Source organism: Oncorhynchus gorbuscha, linkage group LG12 (genome assembly GCF_021184085.1).
Source record: "Oncorhynchus gorbuscha isolate QuinsamMale2020 ecotype Even-year linkage group LG12, OgorEven_v1.0, whole genome shotgun sequence".
Lineage (NCBI taxonomy): Eukaryota > Metazoa > Chordata > Actinopteri > Salmoniformes > Salmonidae > Oncorhynchus > Oncorhynchus gorbuscha.
Window position 1 is genome coordinate 36,912,759 of NC_060184.1, and position 23,520 is coordinate 36,936,278.

Consider the following 23,520-nt stretch of genomic DNA (forward strand, 5'->3'; position numbering starts at 1 on the left):
AGTTCCCTATGAGGGGCTGTGGTGGGTCTAGGAACCAATCAGACCGAGGGATAAGATGAGGCAAAGGGCGATATGGGAGGGTTACGAGAAGACGTAAGCTGGGTGGTGGATGTTGTGGGTAAAAGGGGGGCGCAGAGTTACGGGGCACACTTTGATATATCTAATTACATAGATGTTTGATATGTCTTCCACATCATTGGTCACCAGCGAGAGTATTTTCAGTGTCTGTGTAGTGTTATGGTGAACCTAGTCATATTTAGAGCCACTGTGCTCAAACGATTAGTGAAACGTGGTTTCAGATCCATCCACTTGACTCTCACGACCAAGATACAACCATCTGAACACTAGTATCGGAGATGCGACGGTATATCATCTAAGCGAAGACACAGATTCAGCACAATTGTTCCCAATTATTAGTAGCCGAGTTTTGGTAGCCTTAATCAAGTGCAATTTACCCAGGCGCCCGAGGGAAGAAGCAAGCTAGGCTGGTCACGTACCTCTCTGTCGAACTGGGAGAGGGGAGCGTCGCTGCAGCCGTCCATACCACCTCCGGAGGACAAGGAGCTCTCGGAGGGAGAGGTCATGGTCTGGCGCTTAGAGCTGTAGCTACCCCCGGACAGCTCTCTCCTCAACGCATTGCCGTTCTGAGATGACGAACCTGGAAAAAGGAGGGAGAGAGCGAAAAATAGAGAGATAGGGGAAGAAAGAGAGGAATGGGGAGAGAGTGGGACAGAGAAGGGGAGGGGGAGTTAGGAAGAGAAGAGAAGTGAAGAGAGAAAGTTAGAGACAGATGAGTGTCACCCTTCGGAATCTATTCAGACCCCTTGACTTTTGTTACATTACAGCCTTATTCTAAAATGGATTAAATAAAAAAAAGTCCTGAGCAATCTACACACAATATACAATAATGACAAAGCGAAAACAGGTTTTTCGACATTGTTGCTAAATATATTAAAAATAAAAAACAGAAATACCTTATTTACATAAGTATTCGGACTCTTGCTATGAGTCTCGAAATTGATCTCAGGTGCATCCGGTTTCTATTTATTATCCTTGAGATGTTTCTACAACTTGATTGGAGTCTGTGGTAAATTCAGCTGATTGGACATGATTTGGAAAGGCACACACCTGTCTATATAAAGTCTCACAGTTGACAGTGCATGTCAGAGCAAAACCGAGGTCATGAGGTCGAAGGAATTGTCCTTACAGCTCCGAGACAGGATTGTGTCGAGACACAGATCAGGGGAAGGGTACCAAAACATTTCTGCAGCAATAAAGATCCCCAAAACACAGTGGCCTCCATCATTCTTAAATGGAAGAAGTTTGGAACCACCAAGACTCTGAGAGCTGGTAGGCCAGCCAAACTGAGCAATCGGTGGAGAAGGGCCTTCGTCAGGGAGGTGACCAAGAACCCGATGGTCACTCAAACAGAGTTCCTCTGTGGACAACCATCTCTGTAGCACTCCACCAATCAGGCCTTTATGATAGAGTGGCCAGACGGAAGCCACTCCTCAGTAAAAAGGTACATGACAGTCCGCTTGGAGTTTGCCAAAAGCACCTAAAGACTCTCAAACCATGAGAAACAAGATTCTCTGGTCTGATGAAACCAATATCGAACTCTTTGGCCTGAATGCCAAGCGTCACGTCTGGAGGAAACCTGGCACCATCCCTACGGTGAAGCATGGTAGTGGCAGCATCACGCTGTGGGGATGTTTTTCAGCGGCAGGAACTGGGAGACTTGTCAGGATTGAGGCAAAGATGAACAGAGCAAAGTGCAGAGAGATCCTTGATGCAAACCTGCGCCAGAGCGCTCAGGACCTTAGACAAGGGTGAAGGTTCACCTTCCAACAGGACAACGACCCTAAGCACACAGCCAAGAGAACGCACGAGTGGCTTCGGGGTAAGTCTCAATGTCCTTGAGTGACCCAGCCAGAACCCGGAAATCTCTGGAGACCTGAAAATAGCTGTGCAGCAACGCACCCCATCCAACCTGACAGCCCTTGAGAGGATCTGCAGAGAAGAATGGGAGAAACCCCCCAAATACAGGTGTGCCAGGCTTGTAGGGTCATACCCAGGAAGATTCAAAGTTGTAATCGCTGCCAAAGGTGCTTCAACAAAGTATTGAGTAAATGGTCTGAATACTTTTGAAAATGTGATATTTCAGATACAGTGGGGCAAAAAAGTATTTAGTCAGCCACCAACTGTGCAAGTTCTCCCACTTAAAAAGATGAGAGAGGCCTGTAATTTTCATCATAGGTACACTTCAACTATGACAGACAAAATGAGAAAAAAAATCCAGAATATCACATTGTAGGATTTTTAATGAATTTATTTGCAAATTATGATGGAAAATAAGTATTTGGTCAATAACAAAAGTTTATCTCAATACTTTGTTATATACTCTTTGTTGGCAATGACATTGCAGTTTTCACACACTGTTGCTGGTATTTTAGCCCATTCCTCCATGCATATCTCCTCTAGAGCAGTGATTTTTTTGGGGCTGTTGCTGGGCAATACGGACTTTCAACTCCCTCCAAAGATTTTCTATGGGGTTGAGATCTGGAGACTGGCTAGGCCACTCCAGGACCTTGAAATGCTTCTTACGAAGCCACTCCTTCGTTGCCCGGGCGGCGTGTTTGGGATCATTGTCATGCTGAAAGACCCAGCCGTGTTTCATCTCCAATGCCCTTGCTGATGGAAGGAGGTTTTCACTCAAAATCTCACGATACATGGCCCCATTCATTCTTTCCTTCATTCATTCTTTTCCTTTTCATTCTTTTAGACGGATCAGTCGTCCTAGTCCCTTTGCAGAAAAACAGCCCCAAAGCATGATGTTTCCACCCCCATTCTTCACAGTAGGTATGATGCAACTCTGAATTCTTTGTCCTCCAAACACGACGAGTTGAGTTTTTACCAAAAAGTTATATTTTGGTATCATCTGACCATATGACATTCTCCCAATCTTCTTCTGGATCATCCAAATGCTCTCTAGCAAACTTCAGACGGGCCTGGACATGTACTGGCTTAAGCAGGGGGACACGTCTGGCACTGCAGGATTTGAGTCCCCGGCGGCGTAGTGTGTTACTGATGGTAGGCTTTGTTACTTTGGTCCCAGCTCTCTGCAGGTCATTCACTAGGTCCCCCCATGTGGTTCTGGAATTTTTGCTCACCGCTCTTGTGATCATTTTGACCCCACGGGGTGAGATCTTGCGTGGAGCCCCAGATTGAGGGAGATTATTAGTGGTCTTGTCTTGTATGTCTTCCATTTCCTAATAATTGCTCCCACAGTTGATTTCTTCAAACCAAGCTGCTTACCTATTGCAGATTCAGTCGTCCCAGCCTGGTGCAGGTCTACAATTTGGTTTCTGGTGTCCTTTGACAGCTCTTTGGTCTTGGCCATAGTGGAGTTTGGAGTGTGACTGTTTGAGATTGTGGACAGGTGTCTTTTATACTGATAACAAGTTCAAACAGGTGCCATTAATACAGGAAACAAGTGGAGGACAGAGGAGCCTCTTAAAGAAGAAGTTACAGGTCTGTGAGAGCCAGAAATCTTGCTTGTTTGTAGGTGACCAAATACTTATTTTCCACCATAATTTGCAAATAAATTCATAAAAAAATCCTACAATGTGATTTTCTGGATTTATTTCCTAATTTTGTCTGTCATAGTTGAAGTGTACCTATGATGAAAATTACAGTCCTCTCTCATTTTTAAGTGGGAGAACTTGCACAATTAGTGGCTGACTAAATACTTTTTAGCCACACTAAATGTTTCTTTTGAATTGATTTTTCAAAAATGTATAAAAAAACAGTTTTTGCTTTGTCACTATGGGGTATTGTGTGTAGATTGATGACAAAACAACCATTGTAATCAATTTTAGAATAAGTCTAATATCAAAATGTGGAAAAAGTCAAGGGGTCTGAATAACTGTAAATGGGGTCTGGCACTGGAAATGCATTTAAATCTACAAATATATACTTTCCATTGTTCACCAGTAACAAACACATCCATTTTCTCTACCCAGGCCTACATGTTTTGATGCTTCTTTAATCCCCATTTTATTATACAATATTTATTTTACGATTAAGCTTACTAGCTTAGTGTGTTTGGTAGTGTGGTACTTACGGATGCCCAGTCCACTGCTGGCGCTCATGGACCGTCCCGGCTCGGCTCTGTTCTTGGTGATGGAGGGGATGGACACGGAGCCACTGAAGCCTGCAGCACGACTCTCCTGAACACGCACGTTCTGTGTCAGAAAGGCCAGTGGACAAGGGAGGACAGAATAGACCGGGGCGGATGAGGACAGAGGGGCACAGATATATGGATTATGGCGATGAGATGAGAACGCATAGATATACAGGCACATAGAAACATTTGTGAATACACATTCCCCCGAATGACAAATATGGATATGAACATATATAACATGTCATTCAGGCATGATGACCACACATATGCACATACAAAAACACAGACATTAAATCACACAAACGCACAGACATTTCACACGTACAAACACATGATGCTCAGTCGGACCAGGGACGGAAGTACAAGTACTCAGCATGTTTACAACTAAGCAGAACATCTATGGACACTCTCGGTCGTGGCCCCGTCTTACCATGGGCAGGTCTTTGAGGATCTGGATGCCGTCCCCAGGTCCCATGTGGGCCACGTGGTTGAAGTTGGTGGGGTTGGAGATCAGCTTGTTCCTCATCTCTGGGTCTCTCAGCATCTCTCTGTACAGGACACACACCAAACCCAGGAATGAGGTCACTGTGGCCAGAACAGGGTGAACGCACCAGTCGAGAGTGATATTGCGTGAACAGAATGAGCTTTATGCCTATGGAGGGGACGAATGTGGATGAACGGTATGGAGTCTGTACTAAATCTGTAGTGTGTAATGTACCATTTGCTGTACACTTCCTCTGTGAAGTAGCTTGGACATAGTGTATTGTGCACTATGTAGTATGGCGTGCACTACATAGTGTGTAGTGTAGTGTGTAGTGTGCACTATGTAGTCTATTATACACTGTGTGTAGTTTATTGTGTAGTGTGCACTACGTAGTGTATAGTGTCGTGCACCCTATGTAGTGTGTAGTGCACACTATGTAGTGTGTGGATATGAACAGATGCACACATAGGTTGGGGGGGCAATAGCAGGGTGCATGTGACACATCTAGTGCAGTAGTGCCTGGTTAGAGGTTAGTTGCATGCCCCGCTTACCATGGGCCTGCATACTCTCGCTTACAGCTCGCTGCTGCCGGCTAGCCCTTGTGGTGAATTAGGGAGCAGTTCATGCACAAGTCTCCCCTTGCCGGTACAAAGCCATGACCAAGACTCCAGTCGGGCCTTACCGCCGCGGCACACGTTAACTGGTCGTCTTGAAACACCAGGCTAACCCGGCAGGGTGTCTCGAAGCAGCAGTGTGGACACGTCCTGGCAGCCATCAGCCACTATCCTGCTGCCTTGTGGGTTAGTCTGGTACGACAAAGGCAAGGGGAGAACACCCTGAGAGAAAAGCAGCGTGCTGGCGGCACGCGGTAGGTGGACGCAGACAGACTGGGGTTCAGGCAGACTCCTGCAGCTGTGGAAGGTACTGGTCGTCCTGGATCTCCCCCTTGCCACTGGAATGTCACCTTCCTACAGTGAAGTAGTGCTGTTGGGGATTGCGCACCCTCAGCGACACCTTAAATAACTTCCTTTGCGCAGGTATCCACTTCTGACCTCGGTGAAGCCATCAACCGGAAACCGGCCTAAAGCCTGGCAGGTTTGGGCTGTCTGGTGACGGGGGCAGGAGTGAAGGCACCGGGAGCCCTTAATCAGACCCCTCTGCACGCCAGCGGCACAGGGCTATTATGGTCACCAGCAGTTGGGACATGAGTGGCAGCTGCTCTCGGCAGATCCCCGTGACTGAGCAGCCCTATTTAGCCACACTGCTCACCCCAGCTGGGGAGAGGACTAGAAAGTGGCCTAAAAACGTTCCACTCAGAGGTTGAAGAATGCTGAAGAAAATAATTCCCCTGAAACTGGCGACATAGAACATCAGAACTCTTTTGGACACTGAGGATAATAGCGATAGACCCTATCGGAGAACAGCTTTGATTGCTGCAGAACTAAGGCGCTACAACATTGACATCGCTGCCCTGAGTGAGACCATGTTTCTGGATGTACGTTCCCTGAAAGAGGAGGGAGAAGGTTACACCTCCTTCTGGAAAGGTTACCCTCCGGTTGGACAACATCGGCACGGTGTGGGACTGGCAATTAGAGCCTTCTACCCAGCCTCACCGAAACACCTTTCGGCATAAGTGAAAGACTCATGTCTCTCCGTATCCCCCTAGTCGCGAGATGAGGCCCTTCGCCCGGAATGACGAGATCTTTCTGCTGGGCGACTTCAACGCTAGGGTGGGACAGAACACGGAGCGGAGTGCTGGGTAGACATGGTGTTGGTTAGGTCAGCGAGAACGGCACGAGTCCACTAACTCTATATGGCGAGCACAATCTCATTGTCACCAACACCTTGTTCCAGCAGAAGAACGAATACAAAACATCATGGATGTACCCACGCTCCAAACAGTGGCACCTGATCAACGACACCATAGTGAGACGGGAGCACTTGCCGCGGAGGATCCTGTATGGCCAGCTACATCTTGGAGTGAGGATCCTGTATGGCCAGCCACATCTTGGACGGAGGATCCTGTATGGCCAGCCACATCTTGGACGGAGGATCCTGTATGGCCAGCCACATCTTGGACGGAGGATCCTGTATGGCCAGCTACATCTTGGACGGAGGATCCTGTATGGCCAGCCACATCTTGGACGGAGGGATCCTGTATGGCCAGCTACATCTTGGACGGAGGTCTGCAGGGGGGCAGATGAAGCGCTACAAGAACCAGCTAAAAACGTGGCTGAAGAAGTGCAACATCAAACCCACAGACCTAGAGGACGCTGCTGCCGACCGTTTGACCTGGTGGCAGCTCTGCCAGAGCGGTGTACAGAGGTGGGTGGAGGAGAGGAGCACAAACAGACAGCAAGAACAGCTCAGGAAACATACAACCATGCCTGCCCCCAGCCAACACAGACCGCATACGCCCCGCCCCACCAGCAATAAAGTTTGTGGATCTCAGATTGGACTCGACAGTCACCAAAGAATCCAGCGCTAACTCAGAAGTGGAAGTCCTCATCGGAGACGATGGACTATCATAAGCAGTGGAGTGTGCACTACGTAGTGTGTAGTGTGCACTACATAGAGTGTAGTGTACCTCCTCTGCTGTAGCCTCTCCTCTTCGGGGACTCTGAAATAGAAGCGTCTCTTGTTGTTCAAGCTGCGAACCATCTGCTTCCTGCTGTTGTCAGAAGTCTCGGGGACCACCAGCTCATCACCCTCTGGAATATGAACAACATGGCCACCGTCATCAACAACAACAGCATCATCAGTAGCATCAGTAGCATGACCATGATCATCATATATATTTCTAATCCAGTTTTTATTTTGTTTGTTGAAAAAAATCTTTCAAAAAAGAACATGTTAATACTACTGTGGAATACGACCATTAAAATGAGTATTACACTCAGTCAGTGGTCATAATCAAGATATGGATCTCTCCTATGCATTCAGAGGTCCGAAGGCCTATCCTGTGTGCAAACTGACCTGCCGTCTTGTTTCGGAAGTATATGAGCCTCACGGTCTCCAGACCCAGGAGGTTCAGGGATCCGTCAGGGTTCAGAGGTCGCACCTTCAGGGGGGATACAAAGGGGGCAAATGTTACACCTACACCAATCCGACGACCGGCCCCCCGCTACATGTGCAGTCCTATACTCTCACCTTCTTTAGTGGGATGGTCTGAATCCACTCCATTGTGTTGACATCAAACACATCCACAGCATTCTCACTGTACACTGACAGGTAGGGGGCGTTATAACCTGGAGGTGAGGAAGGAGGACAAGATCAGCTTCCGGCTTAAAGTTACATTCTGGGATTTGCTTTTAAATGCAAAACGACAGCCTCGCTACTTGTTTTGGTAAACAGCTTTGGGATGAGGCAGAGGACATATATCCCCTCACAAATTTGTAGACAGCTACACTAGACGCAAGGACCGTCTCCACATGATAGTTTTAAACATATTCGGAAGCTATATACTTTTTTATTTACTTGTTGTTTGTAAACAGTGGAGAAATAAAAACCTATTTTGGTTTATGATAACGGTAAGACAATTGTGCTGGTTCAGAACTCACAGGCGGAGTTGGGCACGGCCGGCCACATCAGCTCCTGCTGGCGCGAACGACGGCCCTGCGAGTCCACATAGACCCCTATGGCTGAGAAGCATAGCAGCAGCTCCTTGGAGGAGATCTCCACGGCACACAACGCATCCAGGCCCTGCTGGGATATGAAGGCCAGGGTGTGGTCCTCGGGGTGCAGTAGGCTGACCGGGGCACAGTCCCCGTGCACGCTGTAGCGCGTGAAGCCAGCCTGGTAGCCCACACACAACCGCTCGCTCAGGAGACCCATCCATTGGACAGGACCTGGGGTTTGGAGCTCCCGCAGCCGGCGGTGGCGCGCCTTGCTCTTGTTCACCTGGGAGATGGAGAACCATTATGCTGTTATTTAGCGAGTACATTTTTTAAATATTTCATAATCTAATGAAAATAGCCTATATATCGCTGCTTTTCTAAGCAAAGTTATACTACATAATTTGTAAAAATGCGACAATGTACTTTAAAACCCCATCCCTTCCGTCCCCACCACCCACCTCGTAACAGATGACCTGTCTCTTCATGGCCACACACAGACAGATGAGGGAGTTGTTTCGGACGGGCCCGGACACCAGCGTCGTGCAGCCCTTGGTCTCGGCCAGCTTGTAGGAGTCCATCTCCCGTCCGTCCAGCGCGGCCATGGGGAAGAGGCGGACGTGGCGGTTACGACCGGAGATGACTGCTAGGAGCTGCTCCTGGGGGACCAGGTCGATGTGGTAGACCTTCTTATTGTCTCCCACGCGGATGATCTCTGTTAGGTCAGGAGGGGTGTGAGAGAGAGCGGGTTGTCAAAAAGACCTCTGCACTGTGATAGCCAATATGTGGTTAGCATTCTACTGCAAACTGGGTGAAGTGCATCAGGCGGGTAGGTGCAAGAGTCTTACCATCTTTGGTGACATGGATAACATAAAGGCCCTCCTCGTTGCCCAGGGCAACACGCTCGTGGTCTGAAGGGAAAACATCAAGAGGACGTTTGATACAGTCTACCGCATAGCTAGGTAACAAGGTGCAGAACGTATGTCCTGATCCCTTCTGCAGTAGAACATGCAGTGGCTGTATACTACAAACTCTTAATGAGACAGATACAGAGAGGACCCCCCCCCCAACAATTACTTGCTTACTACATGACCAAAATAGAGGGGCAGCATGTGTGTGAGTGTGTGTGTGTGTGTGTGTGTGTGTGTGTGTGTGTGTGTGTGTGTGTGTGTGTGTGTGTGTGTGTGTGTGTGTGTGTGTGTGTGTGTGTGTGTGTGTGTGTGTGTGTGTGTGTGTGTGTGTCTCCCCTACCTATAATAGCGGCGGACTGCGTGGTCTTGATGAGCGGCAGCGTGCTGTCGTAGGCCTCTTTGGGCACGTAGACGAAGCGTTCCTTCAGCTTGTTCTTCTTGAGGATGCGCTGCAGCTCGTTGAGAAGCCCCACCCACTTGTTCCTCTCGTGGTCGGTGTCGGCCAGGATCAGGATGGAAGGCTTGTGACTGGAGGAGGCGGACAGCTGGGCAGCAGTCACCTGGAGGGGTTTCGGGGTCAGAGGTTAGGGCTTTTGGAATGGCCTCCCACAACAATTTTGAAGCATTGTTAAAAAGCGGAGAAATCTGAAGACTGGAATAGGCGGGGGAGTAATCACGGAGTAAATGTATGACTGTATAAATGCATGCATTCAAGAAAAAAAAGGCTAACCCTGAATATACATGGGATGTCCTTGCGGCTGGCGTGAATGACGTCAGACGCCAGAACAGAGCTGACTGAAAACTCCTCATCCCTGGAAAACAAACGAAGGAGAAAGTGTGTGAGAGGGAGAGGGGAGAGGCAGAGAGAAAGTGGGAGAGAGTGATTGAGTCAATCAAATAAAGGACTAAACCCAGAAGTAATTCTAATAAGCAGCCATTTCTCTCTGAGAGACTGGGTTGTAGTTCAGACGGAGCTCAGGTTGTAGTCCTCGTCAGTCTCACGCCATGTCTATGACCTGACTGACCACCACAGTGGGCGTCGTGGCCCTTCCCCAGCTGTGGGAGTTCTAGTTCACAGAGCTCAGGTTGTAGTCCTTACCTCATGTCTATGACCTGACTGACCACCACACTGGGCGTCGTGGCCTTGCCCTCTCCAAGCTCATACAGGAAGAGCTTGAAGTCACACACTACGGCAACAGCCCGCTGCCAACCCTTCTTCACCCCCATTGGCTTGGGCACCTGGAAACACACACAGGGACAGACACACACACTTCAGTCTCACACATTGACCCAACCTAGTATTGACAGTGGTAAACAACCTTTAGAGACAGAGACATATTTTACTATACAGACACAATTAACAGGCAAGCCTCACACACAGGTCAGCCACTGGCGATATAGGGAAGTTAAACGTACAAGGTAAGGTTTTAGTTTTACATTTGCACTTTAATTCACAGGTACTTATTCTACCAGGGAATGTTGTTAAAAGAGTGCATAAACAGACAATATTCGGTGTCGTACGTACTCTGACGTGTCCCTCGTAGGCAGTGCCGATGCCCCTCTGAGGGTCAATGCCCAATGGCCCCTTGGTCTGGTCGTGTGGCACGGGGCACACTGCTGGAGCCTTGTCAGCACATGTCACGTGGCATGAGAAGTTACAAACTGCAGGACCAGACAGGAGAGAATAAGGGGTTTATATCAGATTTATATCTCGCCTCAAAAGAGACTGTACTCCCACCTCGGTCCTGCCCCGCCTCACCTCCTTCCATCCTAATCCCCTGCCTTCTTCTCTTCCTTCCACCTGTTTCCCTCCATCCCAGTCTTCCTTCCTTCCTTTATCCCTCTCGCTCCTCATTCTCCCATTTTTGTCTTCCTCCCGCTCTCCTCCACCCTTTACCCCCCCCCTCTCATTGTACCTTCGCAGGTGCAGCCCTGGCGGATGAGTCCCACCATGAGAGAGGTGCACTGGTTACACTTGGTTGGAGCACTGAAGGACTTCACCACAAACTGGTGGGCTTTGGGCTGCAGGGGACAAACAGAGGGCCGGGTGAAAACACATAGAGGACTAATACAGATGCTTTATTGGACCACAGCAACAGTTCACTTATTGAAATACAGAAACTGGTCTTCGTCGGGTCCAGGGGATTGACATTACTAAGTATTGACCGAGGTTAAAACAGTAGAACGGTATTTGAGAAGTCAAAAAGGATGTCAGGTCTTACCTTGGGTGATGAGCGGCCAATACTACCGTACCCTCCTGACCGCATGGTGGCGGTCTGGACTGGCCGTGGGGGGTGGTCTATCAACTAGAGGGTGGGAGAAGACAGAAAGATCTGAGTACAGCTCGGGCTGTGGCGGTCACGAAATGTCATCAGCCGGTGATTGTCAAGCAAATAACTGGTCGGTCTCACGGTAATTGACCGTTAATTAACAAACACATTTAGTGTCTCCTGGCTTCCACACTGATAAGAGCATCTACGTTTTACATTGAATATAGCCTACACCTTCACAATAATTCCATTATGTATTTAAAGAAACATGATATGAAGAAAATGAAGTCTATTTCAGAAGAACAGAATAGCATACGTTGTCCTTATGTTATAGGTCCGGATCTGGCTATGCCAAATGGCTGTGGGTTACACTAGTTCATTTAGCAGACACAATTTGCTTAGAATTCCATGGCATTGTTTTAAGAGTATGAAGAATACAACTGAACAAAGCTTGAATTAAATGGAAAGGATACCATCTCCAAACGATTTGAGGGCGTGTGCACATGCGGCTATTCTGCGTTGAGCGGTTAACAACGAAATAGGCACTCTTATATGCGTAATTTAGAGTTATTAATGTAACTTTAGTTGTTCTACAAACATTGGGCTATCCGTTTATGTTTAACACACTGTAAGGCTGTGTGATGCAACTCTAATGATGATTTTAAAAAGGTGAAAATGATCTTCCCCAAACTTGAAACTCACTTTGCAGCTTTATGTATCCCAGTCAGGCTCTAAACCCCTGTGCTTCATTTTCTTGCGCAACATGAGCTCATGGGCTCTCATGAAGTGTTTGATTTGATTTTTGCTGACATTTGCATTGATGTCAGGGTGATTAGAGGAACAATAGGGTGCGGGGAGTACCAGGCAGTTAGCAAGTTTGGCCATCAGCAGCATCCGAGCTTGGAGAAGCCGAATTACTGTGACTAAATGGTCATGTGGAATTTGACTGCCTTCACGACTCGAGACCCCTGGTGTGGCGGTAATATGGTCACCTTAAACAGCCTTAAGTACAGCACAATATAGTTTTTATTTTATGGTTGGAAAATCAGCCCTTAGAGGTTAAGAACAGTCTAAGATTAAGCATAATACAAGTTGGAGGTTCAAAGTTCAGAGGTTAGAGTTCACCTCGATAGGCTCCACGTCGCTGGCCATGGAGGGCGATCGTGAGCGTGACTTGAGCTGGGACTTGGAGTCCTCGCCTCTGGATGGAGTGTTGGAGGGAGTGAAGTTGTCCACAGAGTCCACCTGGAAAAAGGGATGAGGAGAAAGAGAAATAAAGAAAGAAAAATGGGTTGCAGGACATAGAAACAGGTAATGGAGTTGGTAGAAAGTAAGGAAGCCAAAAGGGACCAAAAAGCACCATCCATGCTTAAGAGTAAAAAGCAAGAAAACAATTCAACCAGGTAGATGCACAGTATTATAGGAGGTAAATGGAGACTGTAGTCGTAGCAGAGATGGGACTGACCAATCCATTGGTCAACGGTCATTAGGAAGCCTACAGGTTGGACCACAAACCCATGAACGATGCACATGACACGAGTGCTACACATACAGTGCATTCAGAAAGTATTCAGACCCATCAACTTTTACCACATTTTGTTACTATTACAGCCTTATTCTAAAATGGATCAAACACATTTTTTCCTCATCAATCTACACCCAATAGCCTATAATAATGACAAAGCGAAAACAGGTTTAGACATTTTTGCAAATGTAAAAAAATTATAAAACTAAATTATTTACATAAGTATTCAGACCATTTGCTATGAGACTCGAACTTGAGCTCATATGTGCACAGTTTCCATTGATCCTCCTTGAGATGTTTCAACAACTTGATTGGAGTCCACCTGTGGTAAATTCAATTGATTGGACATGATTTGGAAAGGCACACACCGGTCTATAGAAGGTTCCCAAGAACACAGCATTGAAGGTCCCCAAGAACACAGTGGCCTCCATCATTCTTAAATGAAAGATTTGAACCACAAAGACTCTTCCTAGAGCTGGCCGCACGGCCAAACTGAGCAATCGGGGGAGAAGGACCTTGGTCAGGGAGGTGACGAAGAACCCCGATGGTCACTCTGACAAAGCTCCAGAGTTCCTCTGTGGAGATTGGAGAACCTTCCAGAAGGACAACAATCTCTGCAGCACTCCACCAATCAGGCCTTTATGGTAGAGTGGCCTGACGGAAGCCACTCCTCAGTAAAAGGCACATGACACCCCGCTTGGTTTGCCCAAAAGGCACTTACTGGACTCTCAGACCATGAGAAACAAGATTCTCTGGTTTGATGAAACCAAGATTGAACTCTTGTTTCAATGTCAAGCGTCACATCTGGAGGAAACCTGGCACCATCCCTACGGTGAAGCATGTTGGTGGCAGCATAATGCTGTGGGGATGTTTTTCAGCGGCAGGGACTGGGAGACTAGTCAGGATCGAGGGAAAGATGAACGGGGAAAAGCACGGAGAGATCCTTGCGAAGGTTCCCCTTCCAACTGGGCAACGACCCAAAGCACAGAGCCAAGAAAAAGCAGGAGTGGCTTTCTGAAGTTTCTGAATGTCCTTGAGTGGTGCAGCCAGAACCCCGACTTGAACCCAAATGAACATCTCTGGAGAGACGTGAAAATAGCTTTGCCGCGACACTCTCCATCCAACCTGACAGAGCTTGAGAGGATCTGCAGATAAAAATGGGAAAAACTCCCCAAATACAGGTGTGCCAAGCTTGTAGCGTCATACCCAAGAGGACTCGAGGCTGTAATCACTGCCAAAGGTGCTTCAACAAATTACGGAGTAAAGGGTATACTTACGTAAGTAAATGTGCTAACCTTTTTGTTGTTGTTGTAATATAAAATATAATAACCTGTTTTTGCATTGTCATTATGAGGTATTGTGTGTAGATTGATGAGGAACATTTTGTTTTTAATCAATTCTAGAATAAAGTCTTTCACGCAAGTCTGTCCGAATGCACTGTAACCCATTGACCATGCTGACTGTAGCCACGAGGGACAAGAGCACAGCTACACACCATACAATTGGTTTGGGGAAATCCACAAAGCCACGTGGAGGATGACAAAACAGCTGCAGTAGATGCACACATATACTCTACTGTAGTTTATTGGAGGACTACAGTGCAGGCCATACACCCATACACCCACCATGCCATAAAAGCAAAGACAAATACAATAAAATACTTCACTTTTTTTAAAGTCCAAATGTTGCATCTCCACAAAGCCCCATGCATAACAACCGACACAACACACACACAATACATTCCCTTTCATGCAACAGACAGTTGAGGTTCGGAGGGCGATTGGGCACAGACAAAATCACAAGCACAGAGCCGCTGCTCAGCTTACACGTCTGCCTTTGCTAGTTGGCCCAACGGATGGAGAGCGCTTCGGTGGGGGGAGGGAGAGAGGGACAGAAAAATGGAAAGAAGTCAACATTGAGAAGTCTGAAGTGGCTCTTAAATAGGTCACATTAAAAGGAATGGTAGCCTATCTATTTGCTGAGAATGTCCTTTCCACATTGCACTGAAGGACACTGCCTGGATTGGGTAATAACTCCCGGTGTCCCAAATGACACCCTATTCCCTACACAGTGCACTACTTTTGACCACAGCCCCTGATCAAAAGTAGTGAATTGGGTGCGATATGGGACATAGACTCTAGGACTAACAGGGGAACTCTGTGATGGCACTACAGTGTGGAAGGGAAGCTCACTCCAGAGTGTTAAACAGTATGTTCTGTAGTGTCTGGACTCAAAGCCAAGTAGCCATGGTTGGCATCAAAGAATGTCTGTATACTAAGTGGGAGGAATCGGCCTCAGTATGCAAACATTCTTTCAAGTCTTGACTAAATTCCAAGGAGCCCAAATTCTGCTGCTGCAAACCCCACTCACGCAATGGCTATTTTCCGTTTCTCCGCCCTTTTCCTGAACTGAGCACTTTCGCACATGGATTTAACAAATGGGGGAAACTCCCTCTAGCCAACCCTTTGCTTTTAAATGGATGTCAACATAGTGTGCAAGTGCACAATTTGGGAGAAGGGTGGAAAATTGGGACCTAGCCAAAGACTGGGTATGCTGCTGATCCATTACTACCTTTACAGAAGACTCATTGGCTAGTAGGCTTATCTACTCACACGGGACTAGCTACGACGCTCACAGATACCCACAGAGACATATGGTTCACTCACTCACTCACTCACTCACTCACTCACTCACTCACTCACTCACTCACTCACTCACTCACTCACTCACTCACTCACTCACTCACTCACTCACTCACTCACTCACTCACTCACACAAACACTGGATCAAGTCACACCACCACTCTCTGAGGCAACTAGTTAGCATATTATCCATCTACAGTCTAGAGCTCCACACACGTCAGCCACTGCCCAAAAGAAACTTACGTCTTCCCAAAAATCTATCAAAGAGGATGAGGACGAGGAGAAATAATCCTGACGTAGCAGAACATGAAAGCAAGGAGAACCAAACAAAAACAAGATGTGAAATATTTACACAAATGAAATAAAGAAAATTTAATAGATGAAAATGAATGTTCTGAACAAAATCTGTAAAAATAAAAAATAAAAATAAAAATGAAGGAAGACACTGTCACTCAACAAAAGAAGAGAGGCCTTTTAAACATTTCCTCTAATCTTTAAACAAGTCAGAGACCGTGGAATTTAGAGCAGATTATTAAAAAGCCATCCTGTCTGTAAAGTGCGAGGGATGGCTACTTACATCGAACTGGTCCAAGGCTGTGGTGGGGGCGTTGAGGAAGGCCAGAAAAGAGTTCTGGGAGTCCTGGTGCTTCACACCTACACAAAACAACCACACCAGAGAGAGACCACAATCACATCACCATGCTGTCCTAAAAGCAGCACAGAGAAAGTAGAAACATTTTGCCCTCTCTCAGTTTCATACATTGAAAGTTTCTTAGTTGGTGCTTAAGACCAGATATTCCATACATATAAAAACTCAAAGGTCGGCACTCAAACAGAACATATAGTTGGGAGATGAGAAACACAGGTCAGAGGGGATGGTTCCAGTCTCACCCCTGCGCAGGCGGAGCTCCTCCGTCTCCTTCTTCAGCCTCTCAATCTCAGCTAGCAGGTCCTGGTTCTTAGTGTCCGACTCCTGCAGCTTACTGAGGACAGAAGAGGATAGATGAGCCAGAGAACGTCAACAATGCCAAATCCGATCATGCAAGCGTAACAGAGTAATGGTTTAGGTGCGCGCTCTTGACTGACTGCACTGTGCTGCCGTTGAATGTGCCCCATATCCCATGTTCCCTTTTCGAGCAATAAAGATTTTCTAAGTCTCAGCGTAATTCTTAGACTAAGAGTTTAAAGGTAGACAAGTAAGTAAGAGCAGCAGTGGACGTACCACTCAGTGGAGATGTTGGAGGCCTTGACTTTGTTCAGTTCGTCCTGGATGGTCTGCTTGGCTCTGATCTCAGCGTCCAGTGCAGACTGCAGCTCCAGACGGGCTGACATGTCCAGCTTAGCGAACCTCCGCACCTTCCACGGCATGTCCTGCTGTAGGGGGAAGGGGGGAGAAAGGGATGTAAATTAAGAAGGTTAAGTCCGATGCAGATGTGAGGAGAGAGAGGTACAGAGGTTCTTGCGTGTGTATGTGGGTGTGTTATATATATATATATATATATATATATATATATATATATATATATATATATATATATATATATGTGTATGTATGTGTGTGTGTGTGTATGTGTATACGTGTGTGTGTGTGTGTGTGTGTATATATGTGTGTGTGTGTGTATATATGTGTGTGTGTGTGTATATATGTGTGTGTGTGTGTGTGTATATATATGTGTGTGTGTGTGTATATATGTGTGTGTGTGTGTATATATGTGTGTGTGTGTATATATGTGTATATATGTATGTATATATGTGTATATGTGTATGTATATATATATATGTATGTATATATATATATATATATATATATATATATATATATATATATATATATATATATATATATATATATATATATATATATGTGTGTGTGTGTATGTATATGTCTCACCGGGGCCCTGGCACCTAGGCTGGTGTTTCTCAGTCCCTCCAGCTCCTCAGTCATCTTAGTGGCCAGAGCCTGGAGGTAACCTCGCGCATCCTTCTCATCGCTCACCCTGGAACACGCGTCGCACACAAACAGAGAACACATTCACTCGTGTCATTATACAAACACACGCACTCATGTGGGCACACAGACACACACCCTGTAGGTAAGCCCTACCCTGTAGGTAGCACGCATGAACTCGTTGACCCTGTCACAGTCAATAAATACAGGGATATGAGCAGCCCTCACAACTCACTAACCGCAGTATTCGTTGCATAAGCTATCGTATCCAAACTGTCACTTTAACTGGACTGCAAGATTACGATAACTTGCCATTGCCCTCCCATTGAGTATTAGATTAAGGATATGTCCCAAGTGGCACTCTATTCCCGATATAGTGCACCGCGTTTGACCACAGCCCTGGGCTTCGGTCAAAAGTAGTGCACTATAAAGGAATAGGGTGCCACTTGGGACGAACACTAAATAGGCCCAGAGCCAGAGTTCTATGTGTACATACAGGGCATAGAGGGTTCTGAACATTCCTGGCCAGTACATACACATTTCCCCCACTAGGGGTCTCTAAGGTCCATACAGGAGCTCCAGTCGTCACTAGTTACCACCATATCCACAACTACAGTGCTAACCTTATGTCCAACCCTAACCGTACAGTAAACCCAAAAAGCACATTTAGGTTTTCATGATTTTTTACAATATAGCCAATATTGCCTTTATGGCTGTGCTATCTAGTGGAAACCAGGAGCTCTGGGCCAGACTCTATTCCTGTTTCCTCTACTGCAGTGGCCTGGAGTGGCAGGCAGGGGGCACCAGTCACCACTGTATCAGTTCATTGTTACAGAGTGTGTGTGTCCTGTTGATCTCTCCGTCCCTCACCACTGTATGATCTCAGTGATCTGGGCCTCCCAGTGAGCAACGCTCTCCTTCTTGTCAGCCAGCTCCCTCATCTCCTCCTCCAGCTGTCTGTTGCTGCTGCTCAGCTTCTCAAACATGGACGTCAGCTAGAGGAGAGAGGACAGGACAGAGGGCAACACAAAGTCAATCAGAGCCATAGATATTATACAGAGTTTGGCAACCTCAGCAGATATTGCGATAGAACTTTAATTTGAGCCATGTTGCGCCAGATTTTCAAGGGTATGACAGGGTGGGGAAAGGCAGGGCAGGGTCGGAGAAGAGGAAAGAGGGACAGAGGATAGAGGGGAGAAAAGGTTAGGGCAGAATGTAAGAAAGTTAGGGAAGGGGTCATAATAAGTTAATAATAATAATAATTTTTAAAAAAAGAGGGGACCGGGTACAGGGGAATGTTAAAAGAAGAGGGGAGAGAAGGACAGGCCAGGGGTGGATGCCAACCAATGGTAGGGTGGGTAGAGATAAAGAGGAGGAGGAGGACATTTATAATACAATTATGATCGATGATGTCATAAGTGCTGATCCTAGCCTTCGTGGTAACTGGCCATATCTAAATACCTGTAGCTGGCTTGGTAATTATAAGCTACTTGACAGTTGCAAAGGGAATGTGTTTTAGCGTAACGGTTTTACAGTGGTGAATTATTACTGCGCATATTGCAAAAATCTGATCAGTGGCAAGTAGGTTGTTGGTTGACATAGGACGAGCAAAACAATGGTAAGTGCAAGCTAACATGGACCCGGAGTTAGAATACACCGTTTGAAGGATCATTTAAACATGATAAATATAATAGTTCCAAGGTAACCTTGCATTTGTTGACATGTGTTAAATGTATTTCCGAACGAAAGCAGCTAGCTTTAGAATAGAAAACATTTAAATATAATCTGATCATTCATAGAAAGAAAAAAAAATTATATAATCTGATCCTTGTGTTCTGGCTTTCATGCGGAAAGCATTTGAATGGCACCCATTTCCCAAATAGTGCACTACAGTTGACCAGTCCCCTGGTCCGAAGTGACGCACTATAAATGGAATAGGGTGCCATTTGAGACACAGCCAACGATATGTGCTTCTCCCTATTCTTCCCTGGCACAAGTTGAGCATGTGTTCAGGAAGTGTTGGGGAATGTTCCCTATTTTCCACATACACCCTGGCTGCTATCAACTTCCAGGCATTGCTTCATACTTAATATACAATACCACAAAAACAAACATCACTTTTAATACGATACGTCAGAACTCCTACAAAAGTATTTTGCTTGGGAACTTCCAATTCTCATTCCCATTTCTCCCACATCCAAAGTCAATAGTATTGGATCCAACGGGCCGGTCCATTTGCGTGTGTAAGAAACTGTGGTCTGTTTTGAAGGTAGATAGAGATGATGAACAGTGATTATATTGGCTTTGCCAGGAGAGAAGGGTGGCGCCGGAGGGGATGGCTGCTGTTTTACGGAATCCTAAACAACTGTGCTATTTTGTGTGGTTTTTCTCATTGTTTGTAACTTATTTTGTGCATAATAATGCTGCTACCGTCTCTTATGACAAAAAAGAGCTTCTGGATATCAGAACAGCGATTACTCACCTCAAACTGGATGAAAATGTTTTCTTTAATGAGTCCGACGCGAAGGATATATATACTGCATCTCCCCGAGACCAGGCCCAAATCGCCGTCATTCTCGCGAAGAAAATACACAAATACAGGGGGCGGAGATCGGGGTGCCTTGTTAGAATCTGCGGCGAGTGGGTAACCCGCTCCTACCGTCAGTTCTATTGGCCAACGTGCGAATGGATGATTTCCATTCGAGACTATCCTACCAACGGGACATTAAGAACTGTAATATCTTATGTTTCACCGAGTCGCAGCTGAAAGACGATACGGAAAATATACAGTTGGCTGGGTTTTCTGTGCATCAGCAGGACAGAACAGCAACACTTAGTTATGTCGCTATGCTCTCAGACGAACCATCAAACAGGCAAAGCGTCAATACAGGACTAAGATTGAATCCTACTTCACAGATGACGCAATCTCAATTGCAATCCACACTTCCCTTTTCCACCTGAACAAAAGGAACACCTATGTAAGAATGCTGTTCATTGACTACACCTCAGCGTTCAACACCATAGTACCCACAAAGCTCATCACTAAGCTAAGGACCCTGGGTCTAAACATCTCTCGCAAACTGAATCCCGGAATTCCTGACGGGCCACCCCCACGTGGTATGGGTAGGCAACAACACATCTGCTACACTGATCCTCAACATGGGGGTCCCTCAGGGGTGCGTGATTAGTCCCCTCCTGTATTCCCTGTTCACCCACGACTGCGTGGCAAAGAACGACTCCAACACCATCATTAAGTTTTCTGACGACACAACAGTGGTAGGCCTGATCACCGACAACGAGACAGCCTATAGGGAGGTCAGAGACCTGGCAGTATGGACAACCTCTCCCTTAACGTGAGCAAGACAAAAGGAGCTGATCGTGGACTACAGCAAAAGGATGGCCGAACACACCCCCATTAACATCGACTGGGCTGTAGTGGAGCAGGTCGAGAGGTTCAAGTTCCTTGTTGTCCACATTACCAACAAACTATCACGGTCCAAACACACCAAGACAGTCGTGAAGAGGGCACGACAACACCTTTTCCCTTCAGGTTACTGATTTTTTTTTTGGCATGGGTCCCCAGAGACATACAACTGCACCATAGAGAGCATCCTATACTAGGCAGTGTCAGAGGAAGGCCCAAAGAATGATCAAAGACTCAAGTCACCCAAGTCATAGACTGTTCTCTCTGCTACCGCACGGCAAGCGCTACCGGAGCGCCAAGTCTAGGTCCAAAATGCTCCTTAACAGCTTCTAACAATGAATCAAATGGTCAAGCGGACTATTTACATCGACACCCCCCATCTGTTTTTACACTGCTGCTACTCGCTGTGTTTACTATTTTCTTAACTCTATTTCTTGAACTGCATTGTTGGTTAATGGCTTGTAAGTACACATTTCACAGTAAGGTTTACACCGGTTGTATTCGGCGCATGAGACATACAATTTCATTTGATTTGAGGTGGGGGGGGTGATGCGAGAATTGGGATGTGTGTGTGAGATGGTTACCTCAGGTCAGGGCAGTGTGTGTGCGCGCGCGTGTGTGTGTGGGTGGGTGCGTATAACATCTCACCTTGTCCAGTTCACTGGAGAGCTTCTTGTTCTCCTCGGTCAAAATGACCCTCTCTCTCTCGTACTTCTGCTTGTACTCAGTCTCAAACTCCTCACGCTCACTTTGGCTGCCACACACACACACACACACACACACACACACACACACACACACACACACACACACACACACACACACACACACACACACACACACACACACACACACACACACACACACACACACACACACACACACACACACACACACACACACACACACACACACACACGATCCATCATCACTTACACAAACTATACATGCTATTCAGAGCAAGATCCGATGAATACACACATAGGCCAAATAAGGAACTTTGAGACAAAGACCCGTCAGACATATTAATCTCAACCACATCAATACTGTTAAAGAGACTATCCAGGGGCCAGATCTGCATCCCAAATGGCAACCCATTCCCTATGAGCCCTGGTCAAAAGTAGTGCACTAAATAGGGGAGAGGGTTCCATTTGGGACGCACAGGGTTTGAAGTAGGCAAGCCAGGGATGCTAAGCAGGAGGGTGGAAAAACAACGTCTTACAACTTCTTCTCCAGTGTCAGTCTCTATCAAGTGCCGTTAGGTTAGAGGAATGTTGCTTCTTGGATAGAGGCAGAGGGGTATATAACACTAGCTAGACCCAAGGGACTCTAAGACATGAACAAGGGTCCTCTCAGGAGCTAGGTCAGAGGAGAGAAGGTAACTAGCGTTAAACTACACTGCGAGTACAGCACAGTTGAGGCCAGGGTGAAGTAACTTTGACCATGTTTACCTTACATAAACCTCGCTGGAAAGAAGAGGACGAGTACACTGTCAGGTAAGTGCTACGACAGAGAGGGAGAGTAACTGGTCTACTGAATAGGTCAACTCCATAGGCCCGTTTCCCGGTACCAGATGAAATTAACTGGACTTAAAAAGCACTTTCAATGGAAATGTTCAAGTAGACAGACAAACAACGGCAGTTCGATCTAAGGGACTCTTAAGACATGTACAAGAGTCTTCTCAGGAGCAAGGTCACAATAGGGTAGGGTTGTAACGATACCAGTATCGTGATACTCAGATCCATCTTAGCAAGGAACATGAGAACTTGAAGCAGACTTAATATCTTAAGGAAACCCGTTCTTAACTGCCTCATGTTGTCACGTGTTTATTTCCCGAGCTACAGCACACAATATTTGGCATGAAGCAGGTTTTTAAAGGAGCAATGATTTTAGTCTGCTTTGAGGTTTTTTTGTGCCATGGAAAATGTTTGTATCACGATACTGGTATGGTGACAATCCTAATAAGAGGCATCTAAGATCAAACTACACTGTGAGCACGGTAGAGTCCAGAGTGAAGCAACTTTGACCATGTTTACCTCGTATAACCCTGGCTGGAAAGAAGAGGAAGAACACAGTCGGGCATGTATAGTATATCTCCATGCACTACAAACAGTTTTAACCAGAACTACATGAATGCTTTGTCTATGTCTCTAAATTGACTGTCCTATAAGGCTATGAGTGTTGTGGATATCCAAATCCATTAACCCGGCAGCGCACACAACCCATTACACACATGTCGACAGACAAGACAAACACACCTCTCCCTGCGCGTCTTCTCCAGTTTGTCCTTGAGCACCAGGATCTCCTTCTGCAGGGTGAGTTGCTGTCCCTCAGCGTCGCGGAGCTCCTTGCGGAGGCCCTTGAGCTCGTTGGCGTGCTGCGCCTCCCTCCTGCTCAGCTCCTCCTCGTAGAACAAGGTCTTCTTCTCCAGGTCGGCACGCAGCTTCCCCACTTCCTGGCTCTGGTCCGAGCCCACCACCGAAGCGGACGGCCCCACCTGCTTCTGTTTCAGGGGA

At 46.6% G+C, this 23,520-nt stretch overlaps 1 protein-coding gene across 1 annotated transcript in view; it reads right to left on the bottom strand.

Annotated features, from left to right (window-relative positions):
- LOC123990958 (serine/threonine-protein kinase MRCK alpha-like) overlaps positions 1 to 23,520 on the bottom strand; it is a 103,515-nt gene that overhangs the window by 7,020 nt on the left and 72,975 nt on the right. Inside the window, 25 exon segments of the mRNA XM_046292016.1 lie at positions 498 to 658; positions 4,124 to 4,244; positions 4,617 to 4,734; positions 7,258 to 7,381; positions 7,647 to 7,731; positions 7,821 to 7,918; positions 8,231 to 8,570; positions 8,746 to 8,999; positions 9,133 to 9,195; positions 9,536 to 9,755; positions 9,926 to 10,007; positions 10,295 to 10,434; positions 10,721 to 10,857; positions 11,112 to 11,217; positions 11,418 to 11,501; positions 12,591 to 12,710; positions 14,817 to 14,855; positions 15,876 to 15,923; positions 16,210 to 16,286; positions 16,524 to 16,615; positions 16,855 to 17,003; positions 17,524 to 17,629; positions 18,451 to 18,575; positions 21,653 to 21,758; positions 23,263 to 23,507. Of these exon segments, the coding sequence (XP_046147972.1) occupies positions 498 to 658; positions 4,124 to 4,244; positions 4,617 to 4,734; positions 7,258 to 7,381; positions 7,647 to 7,731; positions 7,821 to 7,918; positions 8,231 to 8,570; positions 8,746 to 8,999; positions 9,133 to 9,195; positions 9,536 to 9,755; positions 9,926 to 10,007; positions 10,295 to 10,434; positions 10,721 to 10,857; positions 11,112 to 11,217; positions 11,418 to 11,501; positions 12,591 to 12,710; positions 14,817 to 14,855; positions 15,876 to 15,923; positions 16,210 to 16,286; positions 16,524 to 16,615; positions 16,855 to 17,003; positions 17,524 to 17,629; positions 18,451 to 18,575; positions 21,653 to 21,758; positions 23,263 to 23,507 (3,240 nt within the window).